This window comes from Pristiophorus japonicus, chromosome 13, assembly GCF_044704955.1.
Source record: "Pristiophorus japonicus isolate sPriJap1 chromosome 13, sPriJap1.hap1, whole genome shotgun sequence".
Lineage (NCBI taxonomy): Eukaryota > Metazoa > Chordata > Chondrichthyes > Pristiophoridae > Pristiophorus > Pristiophorus japonicus.
In genome coordinates this window covers 24,488,272-24,513,753 of record NC_091989.1, presented here as the reverse complement: position 1 = coordinate 24,513,753, position 25,482 = coordinate 24,488,272, and the positions used below count along the sequence as shown (strand labels likewise).

The 25,482-nt window shown below is 49.3% G+C and overlaps 1 protein-coding gene across 2 annotated transcripts in view; it reads left to right on the top strand.

Annotated features, from left to right (window-relative positions):
- The first annotated feature begins 251 nt into the window (after window positions 1-251).
- rbm28 (RNA binding motif protein 28) overlaps window positions 252-25,482 on the top strand; it is a 46,994-nt gene continuing 21,763 nt past the window's right edge. For both annotated transcript variants that reach the window (XM_070897264.1, XM_070897263.1), the window contains exons 1-15: window positions 252-429; window positions 2,485-2,628; window positions 4,578-4,672; window positions 9,121-9,196; window positions 10,550-10,642; window positions 10,842-10,913; window positions 11,459-11,606; window positions 13,784-13,944; window positions 14,103-14,184; window positions 15,166-15,275; window positions 16,217-16,290; window positions 18,897-19,032; window positions 20,527-20,591; window positions 21,135-21,290; window positions 22,336-22,485. In XM_070897264.1, coding sequence (XP_070753365.1) covers window positions 252-429; window positions 2,485-2,628; window positions 4,578-4,672; window positions 9,121-9,196; window positions 10,550-10,642; window positions 10,842-10,913; window positions 11,459-11,606; window positions 13,784-13,944; window positions 14,103-14,184; window positions 15,166-15,275; window positions 16,217-16,290; window positions 18,897-19,032; window positions 20,527-20,591; window positions 21,135-21,290; window positions 22,336-22,485 — 1,740 coding nt within the window. The remainder of the gene's footprint in view (window positions 430-2,484; window positions 2,629-4,577; window positions 4,673-9,120; window positions 9,197-10,549; window positions 10,643-10,841; window positions 10,914-11,458; window positions 11,607-13,783; window positions 13,945-14,102; window positions 14,185-15,165; window positions 15,276-16,216; window positions 16,291-18,896; window positions 19,033-20,526; window positions 20,592-21,134; window positions 21,291-22,335; window positions 22,486-25,482) is intronic.

The window sequence follows — 25,482 nt, the reverse complement described above, 5'->3', positions numbered from 1 at the left end:
AGATTGTAATTGAAATTGGGATGTTAAAATGAGATGCAATAAAGATTGCATGATTTTTCCTGCTCAACCCAAAAAAGTTGTCAAGAGTAGAAATGTGAGAATCTCAGTAATAATTTTCAGACATCCTCCGTCGAATAATAAATCAAAGAAGAAAATAATTTCTGAGTTCTACAAAAATGGAAGGTGGTGAGAGGAACGTTTTCTTTCCCCACGGACTGTTTAGTGCGACTGTTGCGCTCTGGTCGGAGCGGATGGATAGGAGCACATTAAAGATGGCCACGCCCACGGGAGCGGTGCTGCCGGCTGTTCGGGGCCGTTTGACGACCGTTTTCGTGAGGAATTTGCCGGCCTCAGCAGCCGGCGAGCGGCTGCAAGAAATTTACAGCGAGCTGGGGCCGGTCAAACACTGCTTCGTGGTGAAGGAGCGAGGTGAGGGCACGGGAGAGGGCGAGGGGTACACGTGGAGGAGGAGGAGGAGGAGCAGCACGCTGGTGAGAGGCGGTGTGTTTCTCTGCGAGTCTTTTACCTGCTCCGGGGAGCCTCTCATTCGATCACTGGCTCAGGCTGGACTGACCCACACCATCCTGACGTCATTGTCCACTCTGAGCCGAATTCTCAGCCCCGTATCCTGGTTACCAGGCCTGCCTGCCTCCTCTACTTCAGCCCACCTGTTGCCGAAACCCTCATCCGCGCGTTCGTCACTTCCAGCCTCAATAGGGTGGTGAAATTGATCTTTGCCATTCGCACGAAACAGGCTTATACCGAATTATTACTGCATAGAACTAGGCCATTCGGCCCAACTGATCGATGCTGCACACGAGCTTCCCACCCTCCATCTAAATCAGCAGCCCATTTTACACCGAGCCCGAGTTTCATTTCCAATGTAAAAGAACGTTGGGCTCCATTCGCTATGAGCCCGTTTTGTGCTACTGGCGAAGACCAATTCTACCTCCAATTACTCGGCTAAATGCCCCAAAAATCTGTTCAGTGCATGACAGGATCCCACAAACAGTAATTAAATGAGTAACCAGTTAATCTGCTTTGGTGATTGTGATATTCACAGAAGACAGCTTTCTAACATGGGAGGCAGCTCTCTGAAGTCTCAAGAACCTCCTGCTTCTGTTTAATTATTAACTCTGTAGTTGCAGTACACAATACGTCCACATCCACAGTGTGGAGCTACAAACATTACAAACTCACAGACATTACAGTGGTGTTCAGGGATGAATGTTGGCCAAATACCAGAATAACTTCCCTGGTCTTCAAACAGTACCAGAGAAGATTCACCTGAATAGGCAGAAGGGAGCTTGGTTTAATGGTGCATCTCACAGCAAGTGACATGAATTGGACTTTTTTTATTTAACCTCGCCCATCAGATTGTACTATATTTGCATAGCCAATTGCTGGAAATGTAAATTGATTATGTAGCAACGATGTTGGAGTTGCATCTGGGACCTCATGAACATCGTGCCCAATGGTCTGTCTCCTTAACTAATGAGATTTAATGATTGATAAAGAAACAGAGTGAATGGTGGAGGAAATAAGGTGAATGAATGAAATTTGTCACAAAAAGAAAAAGTAAGAAATACATTTAAAATTAATAAAAACCTCTAGGAACGATTCACTACCTGCTGGAGTGAGACTACCGTTTCAGTTGTTGCCTTTCGGGGCCTTCAAGGTTGAGTTTTATGTCTGGATCATAAATCACATCATATTCAGGGTACTTGCAACCATGAATTACCTGCCTTAAATGGCTGTGGTGAGATTGATTCATTCTTAACTGTGCAAATCGAGATATTTCATGACACAAAATAAGAAGGCTCACAGCGAGATGGTCATTTTTGAGGTTTTGTCAAGGCTAGCGGAGCGATGCACGTCATCCAGCAATTTGTGGCGACTGGAACTCATGGCACATTTCTTCCTTGCCACAAATTGTTCTGCTTTAAACTCACTAATAATGGTAGGCATCATTAACTCGCCATTATTTTCCCAGCAATTTTCCAGCCAGTGTCTCGTACAAAGGATGACAACAGTACTCATGTTCTCTTTAATTTTTTTTTGGGTGCGCAGACCCATTGAAATGCCACCCGTGCACGGTTTTTCCCATCTAAAAGCTGGTTAGCCGGCTGCGTGGGAGCTCCAGAGCACTGCGTGGCCACACAGCTTAAAGAGAACATTGCTCAGTACTGCAATGGAGTGTCAGCTAGCATGATGTGCTTATGTCCTGGATGGGGATTGAACCCACAACCTTCTGATAAGGAGGCATGTGTTACAGATGGAGCCAAGCAGACACAATGTAACTAAAACTGCACCCTGCGATTTCCAGTGTGGCGTTGTCGAGTAGTGCCTTGCATGGAATGATGGTGGAGCAGTGAACTCCCACTGGACTGGACTGTTGCTGGATGTGTACATGACCCTGTATCATTTAGGAATGTTGCAATTTATTTGAGCAGAGTTTGACTTGACTCCTCTCTTTTCCTCCAGGGAGTCAGACTTGCCGTGGTTTTGGGTACGTGACGTTTTCCCTTCCAGAGGACGCGCAGAAAGCTCTGAAAGAGGTGAAGTTCTACGATGGCCAGAAACTCTCTGCTTCTCTCGCCAAGAAGAAACTTTTTGGGAAGAAAGCGGGTGAGTGCTCCAGCGCCCTGAGCAGATGGGGATGTCTGTTCCTCCATGTTGAGCTGCTTTACAGCTGAGGAGAATTTATATAGGCTTTAAATTCAAGCTGTGGGTAACCGGTGATGCAGTAGGTCAGACACTGATTTTTCACCACTGGGACTCGGGTTCAAATCCACCCCAGGAAATTGAGCTGAAAGCCTTCCTGGTCTGCTGGCTGTAAGGAGCCTCCGTGAAATGTATTTGGACCGTCTCCATCCACTTTCTAATTACCATGGACCCATTGCACAAATCCAAACCAGTCTTTCTTCATGTGGGGATGGTGCTGAGGCATATAGTTGGGCTCAAGTAACGGGAGCTTTACTGTGCATCCAACCTGCGCCATTCTGGGAGTGCATGAAAGGAAGGTGTCCAATTCCCCAGTGTAGATGTCCCTCACACAACTAGCGGGATGCCACAAGATGCTGGCTCCCCAATGTCCAGTGGGTAAAGGGACTGTCTGATGCAACACTGAACCATACAGATCGGTAAAGTCCAGGGCTGATTCACGGGCTGTGTTCCATCAGCTGACCTCAGCTGGGAAGTACTTGGGCTGTTACCATTGGCCTCACTATCACCTAAGCTTGTTCCTGCTCCTGATCACCATTCATGGACTTCCCCACCTCCTTGCTGCAAAGTATGCCAGTGTGCACATGGCAGTGTGATCACTGAACAGAGAACTGGATCAGGCTAGATTGTTGTGCCCTCATGGTTGAATAGCCTATCGACACTTGCTGTCTGGGCTTGTATATGAAGAATAGACATATCATCAGCCGACGTGGTGGAACTATATTCCAGAAAGAATCAGCACCTTCGGGTGGGTGCAGAGGAACAGCATGCACCATGTGCAGCTATGTAGACTAGTACCCCACTATGAGCTTTGTACAGCACTAATGCCTCGCAGTCCCACTGTTTAAGTTCATTGGCCTGACTGGTCTTTTCTCTGGGCTGCTTCGTCACTGGTGAAACACAATGGCTTGCAGACATTTGACCCACTGGAGGTCTTCAATGAATCCAGTTGTTCTAGCAGGTTGGAGCTCAGTACAGGGAGGTCCAACTTTGCAACTCTGCAGTGACTGAATTTCCACCCATCAGTCCAATCAGAGCCCCAGTTACTTCAGCAAGGTAAGGTCTGCTGGATAGTTACCAGATAAAGAGGGCTCTGATTGCTGCTTGTGCATTCTGAATTGCCCTCTGCTGCAGGAAACTGCAAATCCACAGAATTTCCAGCTTTTGGACAATGGGTTCAATGTCTAGAATTGGTAAAGTTTCATTCAACATTGCAGCAAAATATAAAAATAAATTTCCTGCATACTCTGCTTGTCCAACTATTTTCATTTCAACTTTTCAGCATTTGGAGTGTGAACAATATTCTTTCACCTCCAGGGTCTGGCTTCCAATCCAGCCCAGACTATAGGAGTGAAAGTCTCTTGCTTCAGTGATTAAGTGTCCTTTCAGAACTTGAGGCCAGTCTCAAACCAATTTTAACAGGATATGAGTTCACAGCACAAAATGACCCCTAAATTAGACGCACATTTCCAGTTTCACTCACAGAGAACCCTAAGATGCGAATGAAGACTGGTGCAGAGAAAGCATTCCTCTGAGGGTGGGGTTAAAGTGCACTGTTGACTTATGGAGGGAGCTTTACTCTGTATCTACCCAGTGCAGTAACTGCCCTGACAGTGTTTGATGGGACAGTGTAGAGGGAGCTTTACACTGTCTAACCGGTGCTGTACTTGCCTTGGGTGTGTTCGATGGGACAGTGCAGAGGGAACTTTACTCTGTATCTAACCTGCCATGGGAATGTTATGTACTAGTGGTAGTAAAGAGCACTCTTTCATAGTGTGGTGGAAAACAAACTCCTTTGTAAACCGTTTTTTATGAATTCAGGAGCAGTTAATAATTTTTAATTTATTTTGCAGCCCCCAAGGAAGCTCCTAAAGTAAATACAAAGCAGCAAACGCTGAAGAAATCGCAGAGGAAAGCGAGGCTGATTGTTCGAAACCTGAGCTTTAAGGTATTGAGCAACTATTCACTCGAGGTCAACTCATGGTCTCGATGTCAATTTTAGTATGACAAGTCGGCTCTACTGTCCCTCAACTGCCTGTGTCCCATATATGTTACAGATCTGACGTTAAAATCGCTTGTCATTTCCTGGATAGATCCAGTGTCATTTCACTTTTTAAAAAAAAACTCTTGGGAGACTGGGTGCTGCCGTCTGTTACACACTGTGTGAATCCCACCCAGACTGGGTGCTGCAGTCTGTTATACACTGTGTGAATCCCACCCAGACTGGGTGCTGTCGTCTGTTACACACTGTGTGAATCCCACCCAGACTGGGTGCTGCAGTCTGCTAATGCTGTGCATGAAAGCCTTGTCTCTGGCAGGTGTTAACAGTCCAACAATAAATGAGTTTGGGGTCACCCTTGAGCCAGTTCTTTAGTGTGAATCTACAGCATGAAGCTGCCTGTAATTCAGCGCAATGGTAATATTGAATTGATAGTGGGTTTGAGATTAATCCACATGTGATTGATTTGGTGGCTCAGATGTCTGCTGGTGGTGGGTGTGGTGAATACAAACATCACTCTTCTGCAGTAGGGGAGCGCTCTGCTGGGACTCAGGCACCTTATTGGGAAGAGCGGTGGGCGGTTTACTCGGTTAATATTACGTGACAGTGCTTGATGCAGATGCTGGGTTCCAAATATATTCCACCCCTTACAATGAACAGTGCAAAAGATAATCATTGCATGTGGATCTGCAAATCTGGGCAAGAGGGTGGGTTGAAAAGTACAATTATGGATTAGATGGTGTTGGGATCTCAATGTGGAAACAATTGGGTTTGGTAAGGGCTATCATCGTTCGATAGCAGGTTATACTCCCTCCGGTGGCAGATGATGACTCGCTATAACTTAGTGAGAAACAGTAAATGCTGAAACCACTCAGCTGGTCAGGCAGCGTCTGCACTGTAACTTAGTGTTTGGAGTATTTTTTTTTTGTTCATGGGATGTGGGTGTCGCTGGTAAGGCACCCTAATTGCCATTGAGAAGGTGGTGGTGAGCCGCCTTCTTGAACCATTGCAGTCCGTGTGGTGAAAGTACTCGCACAGTGCTGTTAGGGAGGGAGTTTCAGGATTTTACCCCAGCAACAATGAAGGAACGGCGATATATGTCCAAGTCAGGATGGTGTGGAACTTGGAGGGGTACTTGCAGGTGATGGTATTCCGTGTGCCTGTTGCCCTTGGCCTTCTAGGTGGTAGAGGTCGCAGGTTGAGAGGTGCTGCCGAAGAAACTGTGGTGAGTTGCTGCAGTGCATCTTGTAGATGGTACACGCTGTAGCCCCGGTACGCTGGTGGCAGAGGGAGTGAATGTTTAAGGTGGTGGATGGAGTGCCAATCAAACAGGCTGCTTTGTCATGAATGGTGTTGAACTTCATAGTGTTGTTGGAGCTGCACTCATCAAGGCAAGTGGAGAGTATTCCATCACACTCCTGAAATTTTGCTGATGATTGAGCGTAGACTGATGGGGCAGTAATAGGCCAGATTGGATTTGTCCTGCTTTTTGTGCCTTGTAGATAGTTATAGTGATAGTCATTGCCTGATGCTTGTGTGGTGCGAATGTTACTTGCCACTTATTGCCCAAGCCTGAATGTCGTTCAGGTCTTGCTGCATGTGGGCATGGACTGCTTCATTATCTGAGGAATTGCGAATGACACTACAGTCATCAGCGAACATCCCCACTTCTGACCTTGTAATGGTCAGGGAAGGTCATTGATGAAGCAGCTAAAGATGGTTGGGCCTAGAACACTGCCTTGAGGAACTCCTGCAGCGATGTCCTGGGGCTGTGATGATTGACCTCCAACACCCACAACCATTTTCCTTTGTGCAAGGTATGACTCCAGCCAGTGGAGAATTTTCCCCCTGATTCCCATTGATGTCAGTTTTACTAGGGCTCCTTGATGCCACACTCGGTCAAATGTTACCTTGATGTCAAAGGCCATCACTCTCCCCTCTCGTCTGGAATTCAGCTCTTTTGTCCATGTTTGGACATTGGTGAGCAGGTCAATAGTGAGTAAGTGCCACTTGATAGCAATGTCGCCAACCCCTTCTATCATTTTGCGGATGATTGAGAGTGAACTGATGGGGTGGTAATTGGCCGGATTGGATTTGTCCTGCTTTTTGTGGACAGGACATACCTGGGCAGTTTTCCACATTGTCGGGTAGATACCAGTGTTGTAGCTGTACTCGAACAGCTTGGCTGGAGGCGCGGCTAGTTCTGGAGCACAAATCTTCAACATGACAGCTTCAGTATGTTGTCGGGGCCCATAGCCTTTGCTGTATCTAGTGCACGTGGGGGTTTCTTAATATCACGTGGAGTGAATTGGATTGGCTGAAGACTGGCTTCTGTGATGGTGAAGATCCCGGGAGGAGGCTGATATGGATCATCCACTCGGCACTCGGGCTGAAGATGGTTGCAAACACTTCAGCCTTGTCTTTTGCACTCACGTGCTAGGCTCTGCCATCATGGAGAATGGGGTAATTCATGGAGCCTCTTCCCATTAGTTGTTTAATAGTTCACCACTATTCACGACTGGATGTGGCAGGACTGCAGAGCTTTGATCTAATCTGTTGATTGTGCTATCGTTTAGCCTTGTCTATAGCATGCTGCTTCCTCTATTTAGCTTGCAAGTAGTCCTGTGTTGCAGCTTCCCCAGGTTTCTCACCTCGTTTTTAAGTATGCCTCTGGCATTCACTTCTAGACTCATTGAACCAGGGTAGGTCTTCTAGCTTGACGGTAATGATAGAGTGAGGGATATGCTGGGCCATGAGATTATAGATTGTGGTGGAGTACAATTCTACTGCTGATGGCCCACAGCGCCTCATGGATACTCGGTTTTGAGCTGCTAGATCTGTTCTGAATCTATGCTATTGAGCACGGTGATAGTGCCACACAACACGATGGAGGGTGTCCTCAGTGTGAAGATGGGACTTTGTCTCCACAATGACTGCTATCAACGCTGTCATGGACAGATACATCTGCAACAGGTAGATTGGCAAGGACGAGGTCATGTAGGTTTTTCCCTCCTGTTGGTTCTCTCACCACTTGTCGCAGGCCCAGTTTGGCAGCTATGTCTTTCAGGACTCGGTCAGTTGTGGTGCTGTCAAGCCACTCTTGGTGATGGACATTGTACTCTGGGTGGAGGACTTCATTCAGTGCCGTTGCTACTCTAGGTGCTTCTTCCAAGTGGTGTTCAAAATGGAGGAGTACTGATTCATCAGCTGAGGGAGGGCGGTAGGTGGTAATCAGCAGGAGGTTTCCTTGCCCATGCTGGACCTGAAGCTGTGAGACTACATGGGGTCCGGAGTCAATTTTGAGGACTCCCTGGACCACTCCCTCCCGACTGTATACTCCTGTGCCGCCTCCCCTGGTGAGCCTGTCCTGTCGATGGGACGGGACATACCCAGGGATGGTGATGGAGGAGTTTGGGACATTGGCTGAATGGTATGATTCTGTGAGTATGACTATGTCCGGCTGTTGCTTGACTAGTCCGTGGGACAACTTTTCCAATTTTGGCACAAGTTGCCACTGTAACTTAGTGTTTGGGTTGAGTTATCAAAATGTAGGTTGAACTTCAGAGGGGGAACAGAACTGGTATGGTCCCAGCCTTACAGGGGAAATTAACTGCGAGCAAGTTACTCCACTTCCTATGATCCCCATCCTGTGGAACTTTGCTCCATTCCCTGTGATTCCCGAGATCTGTTGAGATGGATGTAGGCAGTCTGTGTGATGGGAAGTATATGGGATAAGATGCTCAGCTCGGAGTCGAATTGGACTCCCAAGGTTTTGAGCAATCTGGTTCAACCCGGGGACGTGAATGGAATCAGTGGCATGGAGTTTTTGGCGGGCGGTGAAGGTGATGGCTTCAATTTTCCTAATGTTTAAATGGAGGAAATTGCTGTTCATCCAGGACTGGATGTGGGACAAACCGTCTGTGATAGCACGCGGGCAGTGGAGGGGTAGTGGAGGAGAATGGTATGGTCAATCTTGCAAAAAGCTGCAGAGAGGATGAGCAGAGATCATGCGTCAGTCACCGAGGATGTCATCTGTGACATTTGATTCGGTCTGTTTCAGTGCTGAACCTGATGGGAGTGATTCAAACATGAGTTGTGGGGAAAGGTGGGCATGGATTTAGGAGGTGACAACAGGTTCAAGGACTTTGGAGAGGAAAGGGAGGTTGGAGATATAATTTGCAAGGACAGAAGGGTTGAGAATGAGATTTATGTCTCGGAGTGGTGATTCGCAGATTACTTCAGAAGGAGAATTGGAGAAGCAGGTGTTGGTGGATCGATCATCCCCCAGTGTCCATGTCTCCACATGCCCCTGCCCAAATATCCCCCTCCCTCAGGGAGAACGATCATTGCCCTCAGAACACTAACTGTTGGTCCAATGGCCATGTTTTTCCTTTCAGTGTTCAGAAGGTGACCTGAAGAATATTTTCTCGCGGTACGGGACCGTGCTGGAGGTTAACATTCCTACAAAAGAAGGTTAGTGTTGGGAGGGGAAATCGGCTGCTTCAGGAGATTAGACACTGACTTCTTCGTCTTGGTGTCGGGCGTCCAATCCAGCATGGACTGGGATATTTGTGTCAGGCTAGGCAGCTTCCCTATCAGCTGCAAGATGTCCGGACAAGTAAACAAAGCAAAACGTGAGAGGAGATACAAAAAAAAGAAGTGGAAATCTCATCCAAAATAATATTCCTATGGGGAAAAGAGAGGACTGAGAATTTTATAAGCAAAGAGTATTATAGGAGAGAGCAGGGGAATGGGACTAATTCGATAGCTCTTTCAAAGAGCTGGCACAGGCACAATGGGCTGAATGGCCACCTCCTGTGCTGTATCATTCTATGATTCTATATCATGTGATGTGCAGTTTAGTATTCTGCTGTCATGGGGGTTCTGTGTCCTTTAAGGCCACATAGTCTAGTTCCTGTTAAGTAAACAATGGGTAAGGGCAACCAGAGTTTAACGTGCATGTCGGCTTGAAATGCCTGGATTTCATTTTTGAAGCATGATTGCCGAGGTCAGCCAGAGGTGACTGACATTCTGGCGATTCCCTTCGCCCACACTCGATAAACTGATGGGAGGGTGCACGTGATAAACTGGCATTGGTGGGCATGCAGTGATCTGCCAAGGCTCGCGGTAAACTGGCAGGTGGGTGGGGCTCGTAAACTGGTGGGTGGGGTAAACTGACAGCTCGTCAACTTGGAGTTGGGTAATCGGACAGTGCGGCAGCGTAAAAGGGAAGTATATTTCTCGATGGAAACGCAAGAAGGGAACACTGGAGTAGTGAGCAGCATGAGGCCAGAACCTACAGCAGTAACTACATAAGCTTTCAACTCTGTTGAGGTTGAAATCCCACAAGTGAGAAATGTCTCCAGAAGCTCCAACCAACTTTACCTGTCTGCAACTGGAGGTACCTTTTAAGTATGGCTGGCAATAGCCACCTCCTGACTTCTAACGCCCATGGTTGGTGGAGCGGGAACTGGCAGCAGTCAGACAGATCAGTGAAAATGGTGCTAGGGGCCTAAATTATGTCACTTGACTGCTATTTGCGAGCTTCCTGCCCCCTTTCTGACAGCACTGACCACCAAGATTCGAGATTGCTTGAAAATCGGAATGGGCATCAAAGATTCCCATAAATTTTTTGGGGGTGCGTGACCCCTTTAAGGGGCTGCATGGTCCATTCAAAATACCATGCGCATGCAGTTTTGATGGGCACATAGCAGAGGCACCGGATGCTCTGGTTTTATTAAAGAGATATGGTTGACGTGAGATTTTTTTTTTTACAATTCAGGCTCCACGTTACTGAATGTTTTACATGTTTTCCCTCCCTCCCAGATGGGAAGATGCGAGGATTTGCGTTTGTTCAGCTCAAGAATGTTCTGGAGGCTGGAAAAGCCTTGAAGGGAATGAACCTGAAGGAGATTAAGGGTAATGAGAGAATTTGACAGCTGCTATTTGTGTATGTGGGTGGGTGGGGGATGTATTGGAGGGTGCAGTGTGCAATGTCACTGCGGGCTTCACGGGTGGGAGGCTGTGCTTTGAGGGCGGGGGGGCGGAGGAGGGGGTCAGCGAGAGGAGCAGGCGAAGTAAGTTGATTGTGTCTGATGTCATTGTGTTGTTCATTCAGGTCGTCCCGTGGCAGTGGACTGGGCAGTGGCGAAGGACAAGTTCAGAGCGACAGTGAACCCCAAAAGTGCAGGTAACCGAGCAGCTTATCGCAGGTTATTGGTATCCTTGGGTTTTCCAATTGATTACTTGTGGGGTGGGGGGGGGGGGCTTACAACTACAACAACTTGCCTTCATATAGCACCTTTAACGTAGTAAAACCTTCCAAGTTGCTTCACAGGAGCGTTATAAAACAAAATTTTAGACCTCTTCACATGAGATATTAGGACAGGAACTTGGTCACAGAGGTAGGTTTTTAAGGAGTGTCGTAAAGAAGGAGAGAGAGGCAGAAAGGTTTAGGGAGGGAATTCCGGAGCTTATTGTCTAGGAAACTGCTAATGGTGGAGCGATTAAAATCAGGGATACGGAGGAGTGCAGATATCTCGGAGGGCTGGAGGAGGTTACAGAGATAGAGAGGGATTTTTAAAAATCGAGATGTTACCAGACCAGGAGCAAAGTAGGTCAGTGAGCACAGTGAGTGATGGGTGCACGGGACTTGGTGCGAGTCAGAATATGGATTTCTCCTAATGATGGATCCCAGCTGGAATTCTCAATGCTGCATTTGATCATTATTAACAGGAGCTGAGGATAAGGAAACTCATCAAGATGCAGATAATGACGAAGAGGACGAGGAAGAGAATGACGAAGGCTCTGGGGTCCAGGAAGAGAAAGAACCCCCTGAGGAACTGAAACCTACTCTACAACGGAAAGCGATACAAAAGAAAAGGTAGCATAGTGCAGTATTAAGCATCCCACCAAGGATTGATGCCCTGAGCCTGTTGAGAGGCGTTCTTGCTGGCTGCAGGTGGAAGTTTGGCAGTCACTTTCCCTTCTGAAGACACTGACTTGTGATGGGTGTAAGCCAATGGCAGCGAGTGACAGTAAGCTGTTCAGCTGTGGGGGGCATCACAGTCACACCCACCCTGTGCGACTTCCATTCGCCTTTACCAGCAGGAGGCACTGGACAGCAGTCGGGATATTAGCCTTGGTTCATTTTTTCTTTTCCCCCACCTCCTTCCCCCAAAGTCCAGAGGCATTGGGACCCAGTTGTTGCCTTTCTATTGCTGCCCAGTTGAGATCTAGGATCAGCGACCTGGGAGCTTGAGGCCTGTTTGGCAAAGTGTCATGCTGGATGGTGTCACCAGCTAAGCCACCTGGTTGGCCCCGTCACCTGCACTGAGTGACGGTTTGATGAGTTAAGTATTGTTGGGCACTGCCAGGTGAAGAAGCTACAGGGTGGAGGAGTGATTAACCACCATACCTGTCCTTGACCAAACACCCTTGTATACTTCAAGGTCGTTTCTGATTTGCAGGGAGGTAGGATCTAGAACCAGTGAAATGCAGTAGATTCAGGGCAGGGAGTGTCTAGGTCTGAGTACAGGCACTACATGATGACCTGATAGACGTCGTCAAAATTAGGAAAGGATTTGATAGAGTAGACGTAGAGAAAACGTTTCCACTTGTGGGGTATAAAAAAACTTAAATATAATATAGAATCATAGAATGGTATAGCACAGAAGGTGACCCATTGTTCCTGTGCCGGCTCTCTGGTACCCAATTAATCCACTCCTCTGCCCTTTTCTCATAGCCCTGTATTTTTTTCCCTTTTAAGTATTTATCCAATTCTCTTTGAATGTTATTATTGAATCTGCTTCCAGGTACCCTTTCAGGTAGTGATCACAACAATAGATAGATAACAACAACTTGCTGCGTTTATAAAAACAAAAACAAAGTTGTGTCCGCTCTGGGTCTAAGAAATCCAATAAGGAATTCAGGAGAAACGTCATTACCCAGAGAATGTGGAACTCACTACCACAAGGAGTGGTTGTGGTGAATAGTATAGATGCCTTTAAGGGAAAGCTAGATAAGCACATGAGGGAGAAAGGAATAGATGGATATGCTGGTAGGGTTAGATGAAGTAGGGTGGGATGAGGCTTGTGTGGAGCACAAACACTGGCATAGATCAGTTGGGCCAAATGGGGCCTGTTTCTGCGCTGTAAATTCTAAGCAACAGTGAGTCTAGAATCATGTGTGTCGATTCACCAGAATGATTCCGGGGCCTAAAGGGTTAAATTATGAGGGCAGGTTGCATAGACTTGGCTTGTATTCCCTTGCGTATAGAAAAGTAAGGGGTGATCTAATTAGAATCATAGAATCTTACAGCACAGATGGAGGTTGTGTAGTCCATCATGCCTGTGCCGGCTGTTTGGAAGAGCTATGCAGTTGGTCCCATTCCCCTGCTCTCCATAGCTCTGTACATTTTTCCTTTTCAAATACATATAATTCCCTTTTGAAAGTTATTATTGAATCTCCTTTGACCACTCTTTCAAGTAGTGCATTCCAGATCATCATAACTCGATGTGTAAAAAAAAAAAAAAAAAAAAATTCTCATCTCCAATTTTTTAACATCTGTGTCCTCTGGGTACTGATCCTCTGCTAGAGGAAACACTTACAATAGATAGGGTGAATGAAAGCCCTTCATAATTCTGCACACCTATATCAAATCTCCGTTTAGTCTTCACTGAACTAAAGGAAAACAATCCAGGCTTCTCCAGTTTCTTCACATAACTTGCTGCTTAAGTCTCAGGGGCTTGAACCCACAACCTTCTGACTCCCAAGATCAGAGTCCTACCAACCAAGCCACGGCTGATATTGCATTGTAATGACGACCGGTGCTCAGTCTTTGGCCAGTCTGATCACCTGGTCTGTGCTTTACATCACACACAGCACAGTCTACAGTCTACAGTCTACAGCACACAAGCAGGCCAATCGGCCCATCTGCTCTATGCTGGCATTTATGCCCGGCTCAAGTCTTTGATTTGCTTGAATTTAGTTTTGTCTGTCCCAGATTTTGAGCCGGCAGATGCTCAAAATTGAATCTGACCAGAATATCTTGCATTTCAGATCAGCAATGAGGCAGGAGGAGGAGGAGCAGGAGCAGGAGCAATCAGATGATGCGACAGAAGGATCAGATGTTGAGACTGAGGATGATAATGTGTCAGATGACAGTTCGGAGGATTGTAATCTGGAGTCCGAGGAGGAGGAGGAGGAGGAGGAGGATGATGGTGAGTGATGAGTTAAAGCCCCATGCAAGGCATTTAAAAAAAAAAAAAAATTTGGTGTAATTTGAGAGCTTTGCAGATGGTGGCTGGGAAGGAGGTTGTGCAGAGTTTGCACCCTAAGGGACATGTGGCCTTCAAACAGTTCCGTCTTTCTCCTTCAGATGAAAAGCCTGTGAAGAAAGAGAAGTTGAGGAAGTCCAATATCCCGGCAGATGTTCACCAAGGGCGGACAGTCTTCATCAGGTCAAACCAGAAACTTATTCTGAGGGTGTGGGTGGGAAATATAAAAGTAATTGTATGCTCTTGATCTCTCGTCTCCCTGCTGATGGAAGGTAGTAAAGCAAGTGGTCATATACCTTTGCTCAGTTCCCGACCGACGGCGGCCCTTTTCCTGACTGACTGCCCCGCCCCGACCAATTGCGGCCCTTCTTCCCCCCACCCCCCGATCGATGGCGGCTGCCCCCGCCCCCCCCCCCCTCGACCGACTGCGGCCCGTCCCTCTCCCCTCGACCGACTGCGGCCCTTCCTCCTCCCGACCCGCTGCGGCAAGTCCAAAGAATGATACAACTTGCCGACTGCAAAGGAAGATTTACGCAGCTGACCATATATTGTTTTCTGGGGTGGGGACGTGTGGGGGCATGCCTATGTATCCTGTCCCCTGGGAAGGGGTGGAGAAATGTGTCTGTCTCTTGGACCGAGGCTGTTCCTCGGTCTCCTGTCCCTCGGGAGGGCCGACTCCCCTCCCTCAGTCTCTGATCCCGCGTGGTATGCGCCTGTCACTCAGACTCTGATCCCTCAGCGAATGTGCGAATCCCATGGGGACCGAGCCCACCCTTCCGTCTCCAGCACTCCCTTGTGGTGTGAGCCTGTCACTCTGTGTTCGATCCTTTGAAGGTTGTGCCCGCGCCTCGTTCTCCAGTCCCTCGAGAGGTGTGACTGGCCCTCAGTCTCCAGTCCGCTGGAGGCTGAGGGGAGAGGGAGTGGGCCTATTACTGGGTCTCTGATCCCTTGACTAGTGTTTCCATTTAGAGTCTCTGGTTGTTTGTTGATGCATCTGTCTGTGTCCAGCTGCTGCATCTTGCCTGCACCATCCCTGGATTCAAGTCCTTCCGCACTGATTGATTAATTCAGGCTATTGCTGTTTATTGGTTCCAGCTGGTTCCTCCACACAACTCTCCCGTTTTATCCAATAATTTCCAGCTTTGTTCCTTATTTCTCCTGCAGGAACCTGTCCTTTGACACTGAGGAGGATTCACTGGGAGAGATGCTAGAGCAGTTTGGAGACCTGAAGTATGTTCGTATTGTCATGCACCATGACACTGAGCACTCCAAAGGTGAGGCAAGGGGCATGGAACTCTGCAAGGCACCAAACACTTGTTCACAATTGCTGACATCAGTGGGTAATAGACGATCCAGTGTGGTGTAGAGAAGTAGAGACCAGGAAGATCCTAGGATTTTAGGAACCAGGAGGGTCTGGGGCAGGGAGGGTGGTGGAGACTAGGAAGGTCTTGGTGGTGTAGGGCCCATACAGACCATCTTCAACCCCCTCGTCTATAATGTGACCCAGGGTTCCTGGTAAATGAGATTTGACATGACCGTGAACCGCCTGTCAATCAAATAACCTGCTCAGGTTTCACATGAAGAATATCCACTTATCTGCACATGAGGTGTTTGATGCCTGTGAAACTGTCTCGTCTGAAAGACGGTACCTCCGACAATGCAGCAGCCCCTCAGTGTCAGCCTGGATTATCTGGTCAAGTCGCAGGACTTAAACCCACTGCGTTCTGACTCGGAGGCGAGAGTGCTATACACTTTGCAAGGACTGACACCATAGAGACTGAAGCTTCCTCTACACTGTCCCATCAAACACTCCCAGGGCAGATACAGCACAGGTTAGATACAGAGTAAAGCTCAATCTACACTGTCCCATCAAACACTCCCAGGGCAGGCACAGCACAGGTTTGATGCAGAGTAAAGTTCTATCAAACAGTCCCAGGGAAGATACAGCCGGGTTTGATGCAGAGAAAGATCCCTCTGTACTGTTCAATCAAGGTAGGACGCTGAAAGTATCAGACCATTCTCCCTAATCTGTGGATTTCTCCGGTGGTGTTTAACTAAAGAGCAGGAAGATAGGTTTATGGCCGTGTGCTGAACACAGCCTGATCCTGAGCCTGTACTCGGCGTGCATTGGCCATACTTATGGTTCCCTAGTCGGGGGAGGGGAGCTGATGTGTGCTTTTATTTCTCATAACTCCTCGATTCCCACCTGTTGCAGGTTGTGCCTTTGCCCAGTTTGTGACGAAGGAATCAGCGCAGAAGTGTGTGGAGGCAGCAGAGAGTCAGTGCGAGGTGAGGAACTTGTGCAGTTACCCAATTTGGAGAAGTATTGGACACTCGTCCGGCCGGCCGCCTTCCGACCGTGAAATCAACACTCATTGCACCAGCTCTGATTCTATTTCATTCCTTCCCAGGAGCTTAAAACTGTGGATCATCACACCTCCCCCAGTCTTCCTTTCCTCCAGCCCTCTACGGGTTTTAAAACATAAGCTTGAAGTCATTTGACCTATTTTTGATTCATGGCATCTATTTTCCTCCGTTGGTGGTATCCTGTACGGCAGGCCCCAGTCGTCCTCTAGCTTTCATTATAGGTCAAGGAGGTGAGAAGTCCATTCGGCCCATCGTGCTCGTTCCTCTTTCGCTCCCACCCAACGACTGACTCCTTGCTCCAACAGGCCAGTTCTGTTGATCCATCATAGGCAGTCCCTTGGAATTGAGGAAGACTTGCTTCCACTCTTAGCATGAGTTCTTAGGTGGCTGTACAGTCCAATACGAGAACCACAGTCTCTGTCACAGGTGGGACAGGCAATGGTTGAAGGAAAGGGTGGATGGGGAGTCTGGTTTGCCGCTTGCTTCTTCCGCTGCCTGCGCTTGATTTCTGCATGCTCTCGGCGACGAGACTCGAGGAACTCCGTGTCCTCCCGGATGCACTTCCTCCACTTGAGGCGGTCTTTGGCCAGGGACTCCCAGGTGTCAATGGGGATGTTGCATTTTATCAGGGAGGCTTTGAGGGTGTCCTTGTAATGTTTCCGCTGCCTACCTTTGGCTCGTTTGCCGTGGACGAGTTCCGAGTAGAGCACTTGCTTTGGGAGTCCCATGTCTGGCACGCAAAATATGTGGTCTGCCCAGCGGAGCTGATCAAGTGTGGTCAGTGCTTCAATGCTGGGGATGCTGGCCTGGATGAGGACGCTGTCCTCCCAGGGGATTTGTAGGATCTTGCGGAGACATCATTGGTGGTATTTCTCCAGCGACTTTAGGTGTCTACTGTACATGGTCCATGTCTCTGAGCCATATAGGAGGGCGGGTATTACTATGGCCCTGTAGACCATGAGCTTGGTGACAGTTTTGAGGACCTGGTCTTCAAACACACTTTTCCTCAGGTGGCCGAAGGCTGCACTGGAGGTAGTGTTGGATCTCGTCGTCAATGCCTGCTCTTGTTGATCGGAGGCTCCCAAGATAAGGGAAGTGGTCCACGGTGTCCAGGGCTGCGCCGTGGATCTTGATGATTGGGGGCAGTGCTGTGCGGTGAGGACAAGTTGGTGGAGGACCCTTTGTCTTACTGATGTTTAGCGTAAGGCCCATGCTTTCGTACGCCTCAGTAAATACGTCGAATATATCCTGGAGTTCAGCCTGTGTGTGTGCACAGATGCAGGCGTCGTCCGTGTACTGAAGCTCAACGACCGAGGTTGGGGTGGTCTTGGAGCTAGCCTGGAGATGGTGCAGATTGAACAAGTTCCCACTGGTTCTGTAGTTTAGTTCCACTCCAGTGGGGAGCTTGTCGACTGTGAGGTGGAGCATGGCAGCGAGAAAGATTGAGAAGAGGGTTGGGCTGATGACGCAGCCCTGCTCCGGATGTGAATTGGGTCTGTGATGGATCCGTTGGTAAGGATCACGGTTTGCATGTTGTTGTGGAGCAGGCGGAGGATGGTGACATACTTTTGGGGACATCCGAAACGGAGGAGGACGCTCCATAGACCCTCGCGGTTGACCGTGTCAAAGGCCTTTGTAAGGTCGAAGAAGGCCATGACTAAGGGCTGGCGCTGTTCCCTGCAATTTTCCTGCCGCTGTTGTGCTGCAAAAATCATGTCCATTGTGCCCCGGAGGGGACGAAATCCGCACTGTGACTCCGGGAGGAGCTCCTCGGCCACAGGGAGAAGACGGCTGAGGAGGACTTTCCCTAGCGAAGACTTTCCCTGTGACTGATAGCAGGTTGATAGCAGTCTGTTGATCAGACAAACGGTGAAGGCTGCTGAGTGGGAGATGTACCTGGGGTCTTGGTGCACGAGTGGTTTAAAGTCCGTGACCATCGCCTGAAAATAATGGCGCATTAGTTTGTTGCCCTTTGACAGTACGGCGTGACTTGTATTGGTTGCCTGCACCTCATCCTCACCTCAACTTCTCCAGCGCACTCCCTGCACCAACTCCAGCTCAAGAACTCTACCACCTGCCTCCTCCAGAGTCACACTTGCCTATGGCTCCTGTCCTGCCAGTCTCATCCCTCAGCACACTGATTTCAAAATCCCTGTCTTCCATAATTTCTATCGCCTACCTCGCCCCACCTCACCTCTGCCCTACTGTATCTGGGTCCTTGACATCTCCAGCTGCCCATTGGTGGAAGAGCATCGTGACCCCCTCACTCTAGAGCACTTCCTAACCTCTTTCCCCCGCTTGCTACCACTCTCCCCACCTCCTCAAAACCTTCCACTTTGCTGATCCCTTCGGTTACCTTCCTGAACTCTGACCGCTCCTGCTCGTTGCTTCAATTCCTCCCATTGTCAAATGTTTGAGGCTGTGCTACGGGCGATGTATACCATTGTGGCCCAGACCACATTTACTGTAGGCTTTCCGAGGTTATTTCCAGGAGCGTCTGCCATAAACCCCGCGCGTTTGCCTTCCAGGGCGGAGGCCTCCGGCTGGACGGGCGGAAGCTCAACGTGGCCTTGGCGGTCAGTCGTGAAGAGGCCAAGAAACTGGCCCAGAAAAAGTCAAGCAAGCCGTCCGGAACACGGAACCTGTATCTGGCTCGAGAGGGCTGTAAGTATTTAGGGGAGGGGTTGGGCTAGTGGGATTCCTGTTCCTTGCACAGTTCAGCAGTGTGTGTTAATTGTGGCTCAGTGGATAGCCTCTGAGTCAGCAGGTCATAGGTTCAAGTCCCACTCCAGAGACTTGAGCAGATTATGGAATGGAAATGGAATGTTGGCCTTCATTGCGAGAGGGATGGAGTACAAAAGCAGGGAGGTCTTGCTGCAACTGTATAAGGTATTGGTAAGGCCGCACCTGGAGTACTGCGTGCAGTTTTGGTCACCTTACTTCAGGAAGGATATACTAGCTTTGGAAGGGGTACAGAGACGATTCACTAGGCTGATTCCAGAAATGAGGGGGTTACCTTATGATGATAGATTGAGTAGACTGGGTCTTTACTCGTTGGAGTTCAGAAGGATGAGGGGTGATCTTATAGAAACATTTAAAATCATGAAAGGGATAGACAAGGTCGAGGCAGAGAGGTTGTTTCCATTGGTAGTGGAGTCTAGAACTAGGGGGCACAGCCTCAAAATACGGAGGAGCCAATTTAAAACCGAGTTGAGAAAGAATTTCTTCTCCCAGAGGGTTGTGAATCTGTGGAATTCTCTGCCCAAGGAAGCAGTTGAGGCTAGCTCATTGAATGTTTTCAAGTCACAGATAGATAGATTTTTAACCAATAAGGGAATTAAGGGTTACGGGGAGCGGGCGGGTAAGTGGAGCTGAGTCCACGGCCAGATCAGCCATGATCTTTTTGAATGGCGGAGCAGGCTCGAGGGGCTGGATGGCCTACTCCTGTTCCTAATTCTTATGTTCTTATTATCCAGACTGACACTCCCAGTACAGTACTGAGAGTGTGCTGCATGGTTTGGAGGTGCTGTCTTTCGGATGAGATGTAAGCTGAGGCCCCGTATCAGGTAGATTAAAAAGATCCCATGGCACTAGTGCTAAGAAGAGCAGGGAAGTTCTCCCTAGTGTCCTGCGCAATATTTGTCCCTCAACGAACATCAATAAAACAGATTATCTGACCATTATCACATTGCTGTGTGTGTGACGTTCATGGGTATGAATTGGCTGCCGCGTTTCCTACATTACAACATTTCAACAAAAAAAAATACTTAATTGGTTGTGAATCACTTTGGGACATCCCAAGGTTGTAAAAGGCACTAAATAAATGCAAATCCTATCTTTTTTTCCCCTGGTGTTTGTGCCATTTTATGTATCCTGCAAATCAAAATGAAAATTTACAATTAGCACCATAAGTGTTTGGGGGGGGTGGGGGGTGGAAGGTGCCGTTGAATGTTGAATGGAATTTTTATGCAATGGTGTATTAGAAAATGGAATGCATTACCACAAGGGGTTGCTGATTACCATTGGATACACACTTGAAGAAAAATATTAGAGTTTGGAGAAATGGGATTGGAGACGAGATCTCCAGTGTTGGACATTCTACTTGTGATCTGTGCTTTTGTCCGGCACTCCTGTGATGAGATTTCTCGTTCCTTTCAGTGATTCGAGCTGGAATGAAATCGGCAGAGGGCATGAGTGCCACAGACATTACCAAGAGAACGCGGGTGAGTTATCTGGTCACGCCTCCCAATATAAATGGAACTAAGACGCATGTCTTAGTCTCTTTAATACTGTTAGCTAATGTCTGTTTCTCTCTTTTTTTTCATCCTCCTGCCCGTTCTCAACCAGGATTTTTAGCGAGGTGTATGGTTTAGAACAGGACATACCAGTTATCTAACTAGTATTAACAGTCCCAGTATCTCTGGTGCAATGTATTCAATACTGGTGGTGGGCAGCGTACCCATTGGGCAAGCTCAGAAGGGGGAAAGTGAACAAGCAAGTCCAGGTTTAACCACTTCACACACCGAGTTTGTGGAGCAGACTGCCCAAAGCAGGGAACAGGATCAGCAGATTCACGAGGGAGCTGGATAGATAGTTGGCAGACGAAGGGAGTAAGACTGGTGCGCTGTACCCTGATTGGCATTTCACCCTGACGGGCCCATGTGTCTTATTTTCCCCCTATCTTCCCCCATCTATCTTTCTTCACAAACGCACACGGTTTTATGCTGGACTTTGACCCCACTCGATTATTCTTGTTCTGTGTTTAGTTTGAGGAGCTAAAACGCCAGAAGCTGAAGGGCGTAAATATCTTCGTCTCGCCAACAAGGCTGTGCGTCCACAACATTCCGAAGTCAGTGACCGACCAACAGCTCCGGGCGCTTTGTTTACAGGCCGCAGGCACGAAGGGCGTGCGGGTAAAGGAGGTAAGATTGATCAGGGGGTGGGTCACGGACGTGCGAGGGGCCCCCGTTTCTGGAAAGGGAACATGACTGGAGGAAGGCTGTGACTGCGAATCAAAGTCCTGCCACTTGCGGTACTGCTGGAGGGAGCAAGTGTGGGGCGAGAGTCCTGTCAAGTAATCGTTTGGTTAATGCGAGCGGATCTCCCCATGGCATTGCTTGCGTCAGTCAGATGATGCCTGGTTTTAAAGAGACAGGAGCATTATTACCATGAAAAGTGTTTTTCTGCTGCTAGGATGACAGCTAGCAAGCACTGAGGTCATCCAGAGCTGCTTGCTTTTTTTTTTGTTTCGTGAGGAGGAAATTTGAGGATTGGTGGGTTGCAGATCAGAACCCAGTGTCTCGGGTTCCAGATGTTGAAAGATGACAGAAGTTAAATATAGACAACTAGCATTTATATAGCACCTTTGGGACATCCTGAGGTCGTGAAAGATGCTTTCTTTTTAAATCAATAAGTTGATTAGTGTTACTTGAACAGATATGATCAATAACAACTTGCTTTTATATAGTGTCCTTAACATAATAAAATGTTCCAAGATGCTTCACAGGAGTGTTATCAAACACAACTTGACACCAAGCCACATAAGCAGATAATAGGAGAGGCTTGGTTAAAGAGGTAGGTTTTAAGGAGCATCTTGAAGAAGTAGAGTGGTGGAGAGATTTATGGAGGGAACTCCAGAGTTTGGGGCCTAGGCAGCTGAAGGCACGGCCATCAATGGTGGAGCGATTTAAAATCGGGGAAGCGCAAGAGGCCAGAATTGGAGGAGTCCAGAGATCTCCGGGTTGCAAGGCTGGAGGAGGTTAGAGATAGGGAGGGGCGAGGCCATGGAGGGATTTGAACACTAGGTTGAGAATTTTTAAATTGAGGCGTAGCCAGACCAGATGCAAGCACGAGGTGATGGGTGAGCAGGACTTGGTGCAAGTTAGGGTATGGGGCAGATAAACTCGTGCGCTGGACGAGCTGTGTTTTCCAGCTGGCTCACGACCATCTTCTGTGTATTCTCTTCAGTGTCGGATCATGCGGGACCTGCGGATGGCGAAGACTAAAGGAGGCGGGCGCTCTCTGGGCTACGGGTTTGTAGACTTCACGGAGCACAGCCACTCCCTGGCAGCTCTGCGCTACCTGAACAATAACCCGGATATCTTTGGGCCGGAGAAGGTGAGTGAGGCCGTGTGTGGGTTTTGCAAGTCTGGTTGCGTGGGGGGCTGGTGGAGGTGTTGAGACTGCACTGGGTTTTGGCCAATGCCCTGCGTTCCGGGACAGTCCGAAGCGGCTTTGTGTCTTGAGGGCTTCACCCCTGTCCTCCAGCAAGTGGGAACAGAGTATCTGCAGGCTGCGTACCCACAGGGTTTGGGTAGTGACGTGGGTTAGGCACTAGCCTTCCACCACCCAGACCTGAGTTCACGTGAAATCCAGATGGATGGGATGCAAGTATCTATGTCAACTAGCTGTATGTGAAATGAATTTGGACAATCCCTGTCCCTATCAGGCCCACAGCACAGAGAGCCTCGCGCCCACTCCTAGGTGCTGGCTAGGGTACAGTTCCACTGCACCCTCCAACATTTCAACTGTTCCCTCCAACACTGAGTTCTGCACGAGTTGGAGGTCGCCGCTCGCCTAGGGCGCTGGACAGGACTGCTCCGAGTGCTGTCCTACAGGGGTCGAGCGCTAGTCATAAACCAGCTGGTGGCCGCCATGTTGTGGTACCGGCTGGTCACTTTGACCCCTCCCCCTGCGTTTGTCACCAAGATACAGAAGAAGGTGGTGGACTTCTTCTGGAACAACAGGAAGCACTGGGTCTCTGCCGCGGTCTTGAGTCTCCCGCTTGGGGAGGGCGGTCAGTCGTTGGTGTGCGTCAGCACCCAGCTCGCGACTTTCCGTCTTCAGACCCTGCAGAGATACCTTTACGTCAAGCCCCCTCCTAGGTGGCGTGCTCTGGCGACGTATTTCTTCCGCCAGCAGCACGGCCTCAACTACGACACGCAGCTCCTGTTTGTGAGCTTGGGGGGGCATCAGGACCACCTTCCAGGAGCTGCCTGTCTTTTACAAGGAACTCACCAGGGTCTGGAACAAAGTCTCCACCAAGCGCAGCTCTCGACCGGCTGGAGTGGCGGCTGTCCTGCAGGAGCCGCTGCTCGGGAATCCGTACCTCCACGACCGAGGTTTTAGGTGGTGGTCGGACGAGAGGGCTGTGGCTGGTGAGGTGACCAGGGTCAGGGACCTGCTCGATGTCGGAGGAGCGGGCTGGATGGCGCCAGACATGCTGGCGTGGTGCCTAAATTCCGCCAACGTCCGCCGCGCAGCCGATGCCATCGAGTCGCTAAAAACAGCTCTGGGCCCTGACTCCGTTAGGTGCATCGAGGAGGCTCAAGCACGTGGGGAGATCCCGTCCAAACTGACCCCCGTCCGGATGGAATTCCTCATCGGCGCCAAACCCCGGAACCTCCCTCGGGAGCCGGCGCCGCACAACTTGAGCCGCCTCGGGGAAATCCCCTCCGTGCCTTTCAGTTCCGCGCGGAGGGGTTTCCTGTACGGGCTGCTCCTGCACACTCTCAACTTTGCCATCCTCGCCGGCCGTCCGGACACGCCATGGCGTACCATCTTGCCGTCCGGAGGAGGCGGGGGTCCCCGATGGAGGGCACTCTACGCGGGAGTCCTCCCAGTATTTATCGGGGACTTGGCCTGGAGGGTGGTGCACGGAGCAGTGCCGTGCAATAAATTTTTAAGCCGGTTCACGGGCTCCCAGGCCGCCTGCAATTTCTGCGGTCTGGAAGAGTCCGTGTTCCATGTTTTTACCGAATGCACGAGGTTGCAGCCCCTGTTTTATTATTTAAAGGGGCTGCTCCTGAAATTCTGGCTGCACTTCAGTCCCACACTCCTGATCTTTGGGCACCCTGTGCGGAGGGGAGCGGGTAGGTCCGAGGGCCTCCTCGTAGGACTGCTCCTGGGCACGGCCAAGGGTGCCACCAGCCGGTCCAGGCAGCGGGCGGTCGAGGGGGTCGTTCAGCCTGACTGCCTGCCTCTCTTCCGCGCGTACATCCGCGCCAGGGTGTCCTTGGAGATGGAGCACGCGGTGTCCACCGGTACGCTCGCGGCCTTCCGCGAGAGGTGGGCGCCGGAGGGACTGGAGTGCATCATCATGTCCGGCAACCAAATTTTAATTTGATTTTATGTTTTAAAGTTTAATTTGTTTTAATTGCCGGTGTTGTTTTAGTGTCCCCCTCCCCTTTTGTAGGGGGCACTTGGAGGAAAAAATATATGATTTTAGTGCCCAAAAAAAAAACTTAAAAAAAAAACACAAAACCCCCCCCCCCAAAAAAACACAAAAAAAGGGCCTTGTAAATGTTTGGTGCGTCCCCCAGATTGGGGGGGGGGGCCACGATTTAATGTTTTTCATTTCCTCCCAAAAGAGTTCTGCACGAGTTGGGGCACGAAGTTGATGGCCCCGGTCAGAATGGTGCTGTCCCCTAGGGGGCGATGTTGAGTCTGAGGTGCCGTATTTGGGCAGAGTAAAGGCAGCTTCACTCTGCCTGACCTGGTACCACTGATACTGGATGGCTGAAGTGGAAAGCGTTCCGGTCTCATAGCCACAAAGTTTCTTTCCGCCAGCACTGCCAAATACACTGGCAAAACCACAGGGAGGGAGGTAAAAAAAAATCCCAGCGTCGGCTCTGCAGCCCTTCTGGTATGCTGCTGGGGGCCTGGGTTCAGTAGATCCTTGGTGCATAGTGTCTGGGCGATTGGTCAGGTGGGATAAGGGAGGGGATTAATAAAATGCCTTAAGAGCTGAAAACTAACTTCCCCTAGCCCAGTTGAGGTTTTTGAGGATTTTATTAGTGGAATGCATAAGTCGGTTCCCCTTGGTCATCATCATCATAGGCAGTCCCTCGGAATCGAGGAAGACTTGCTTCCACTCTTAAAATGAGTCCTCAGATGGCTGAGCAGTCCAATACGAGAACCACAGTCCCTGTCACAGGTGGGACAGGTAGTCATTGAGGGTAAGGGAGGGTGGGACAGGTTTGCCGCACGCTCTTTTCCGCTGCCTGCGCTTGATTTCTGCATGCTCTCGGCAATGAGACTCGAGATGCTCAGCGCCCTCCTGGATGCACTTCCTCCACTTAGGGCAGTCTTTGGCCAGGGACTCCCAGGTGTCAG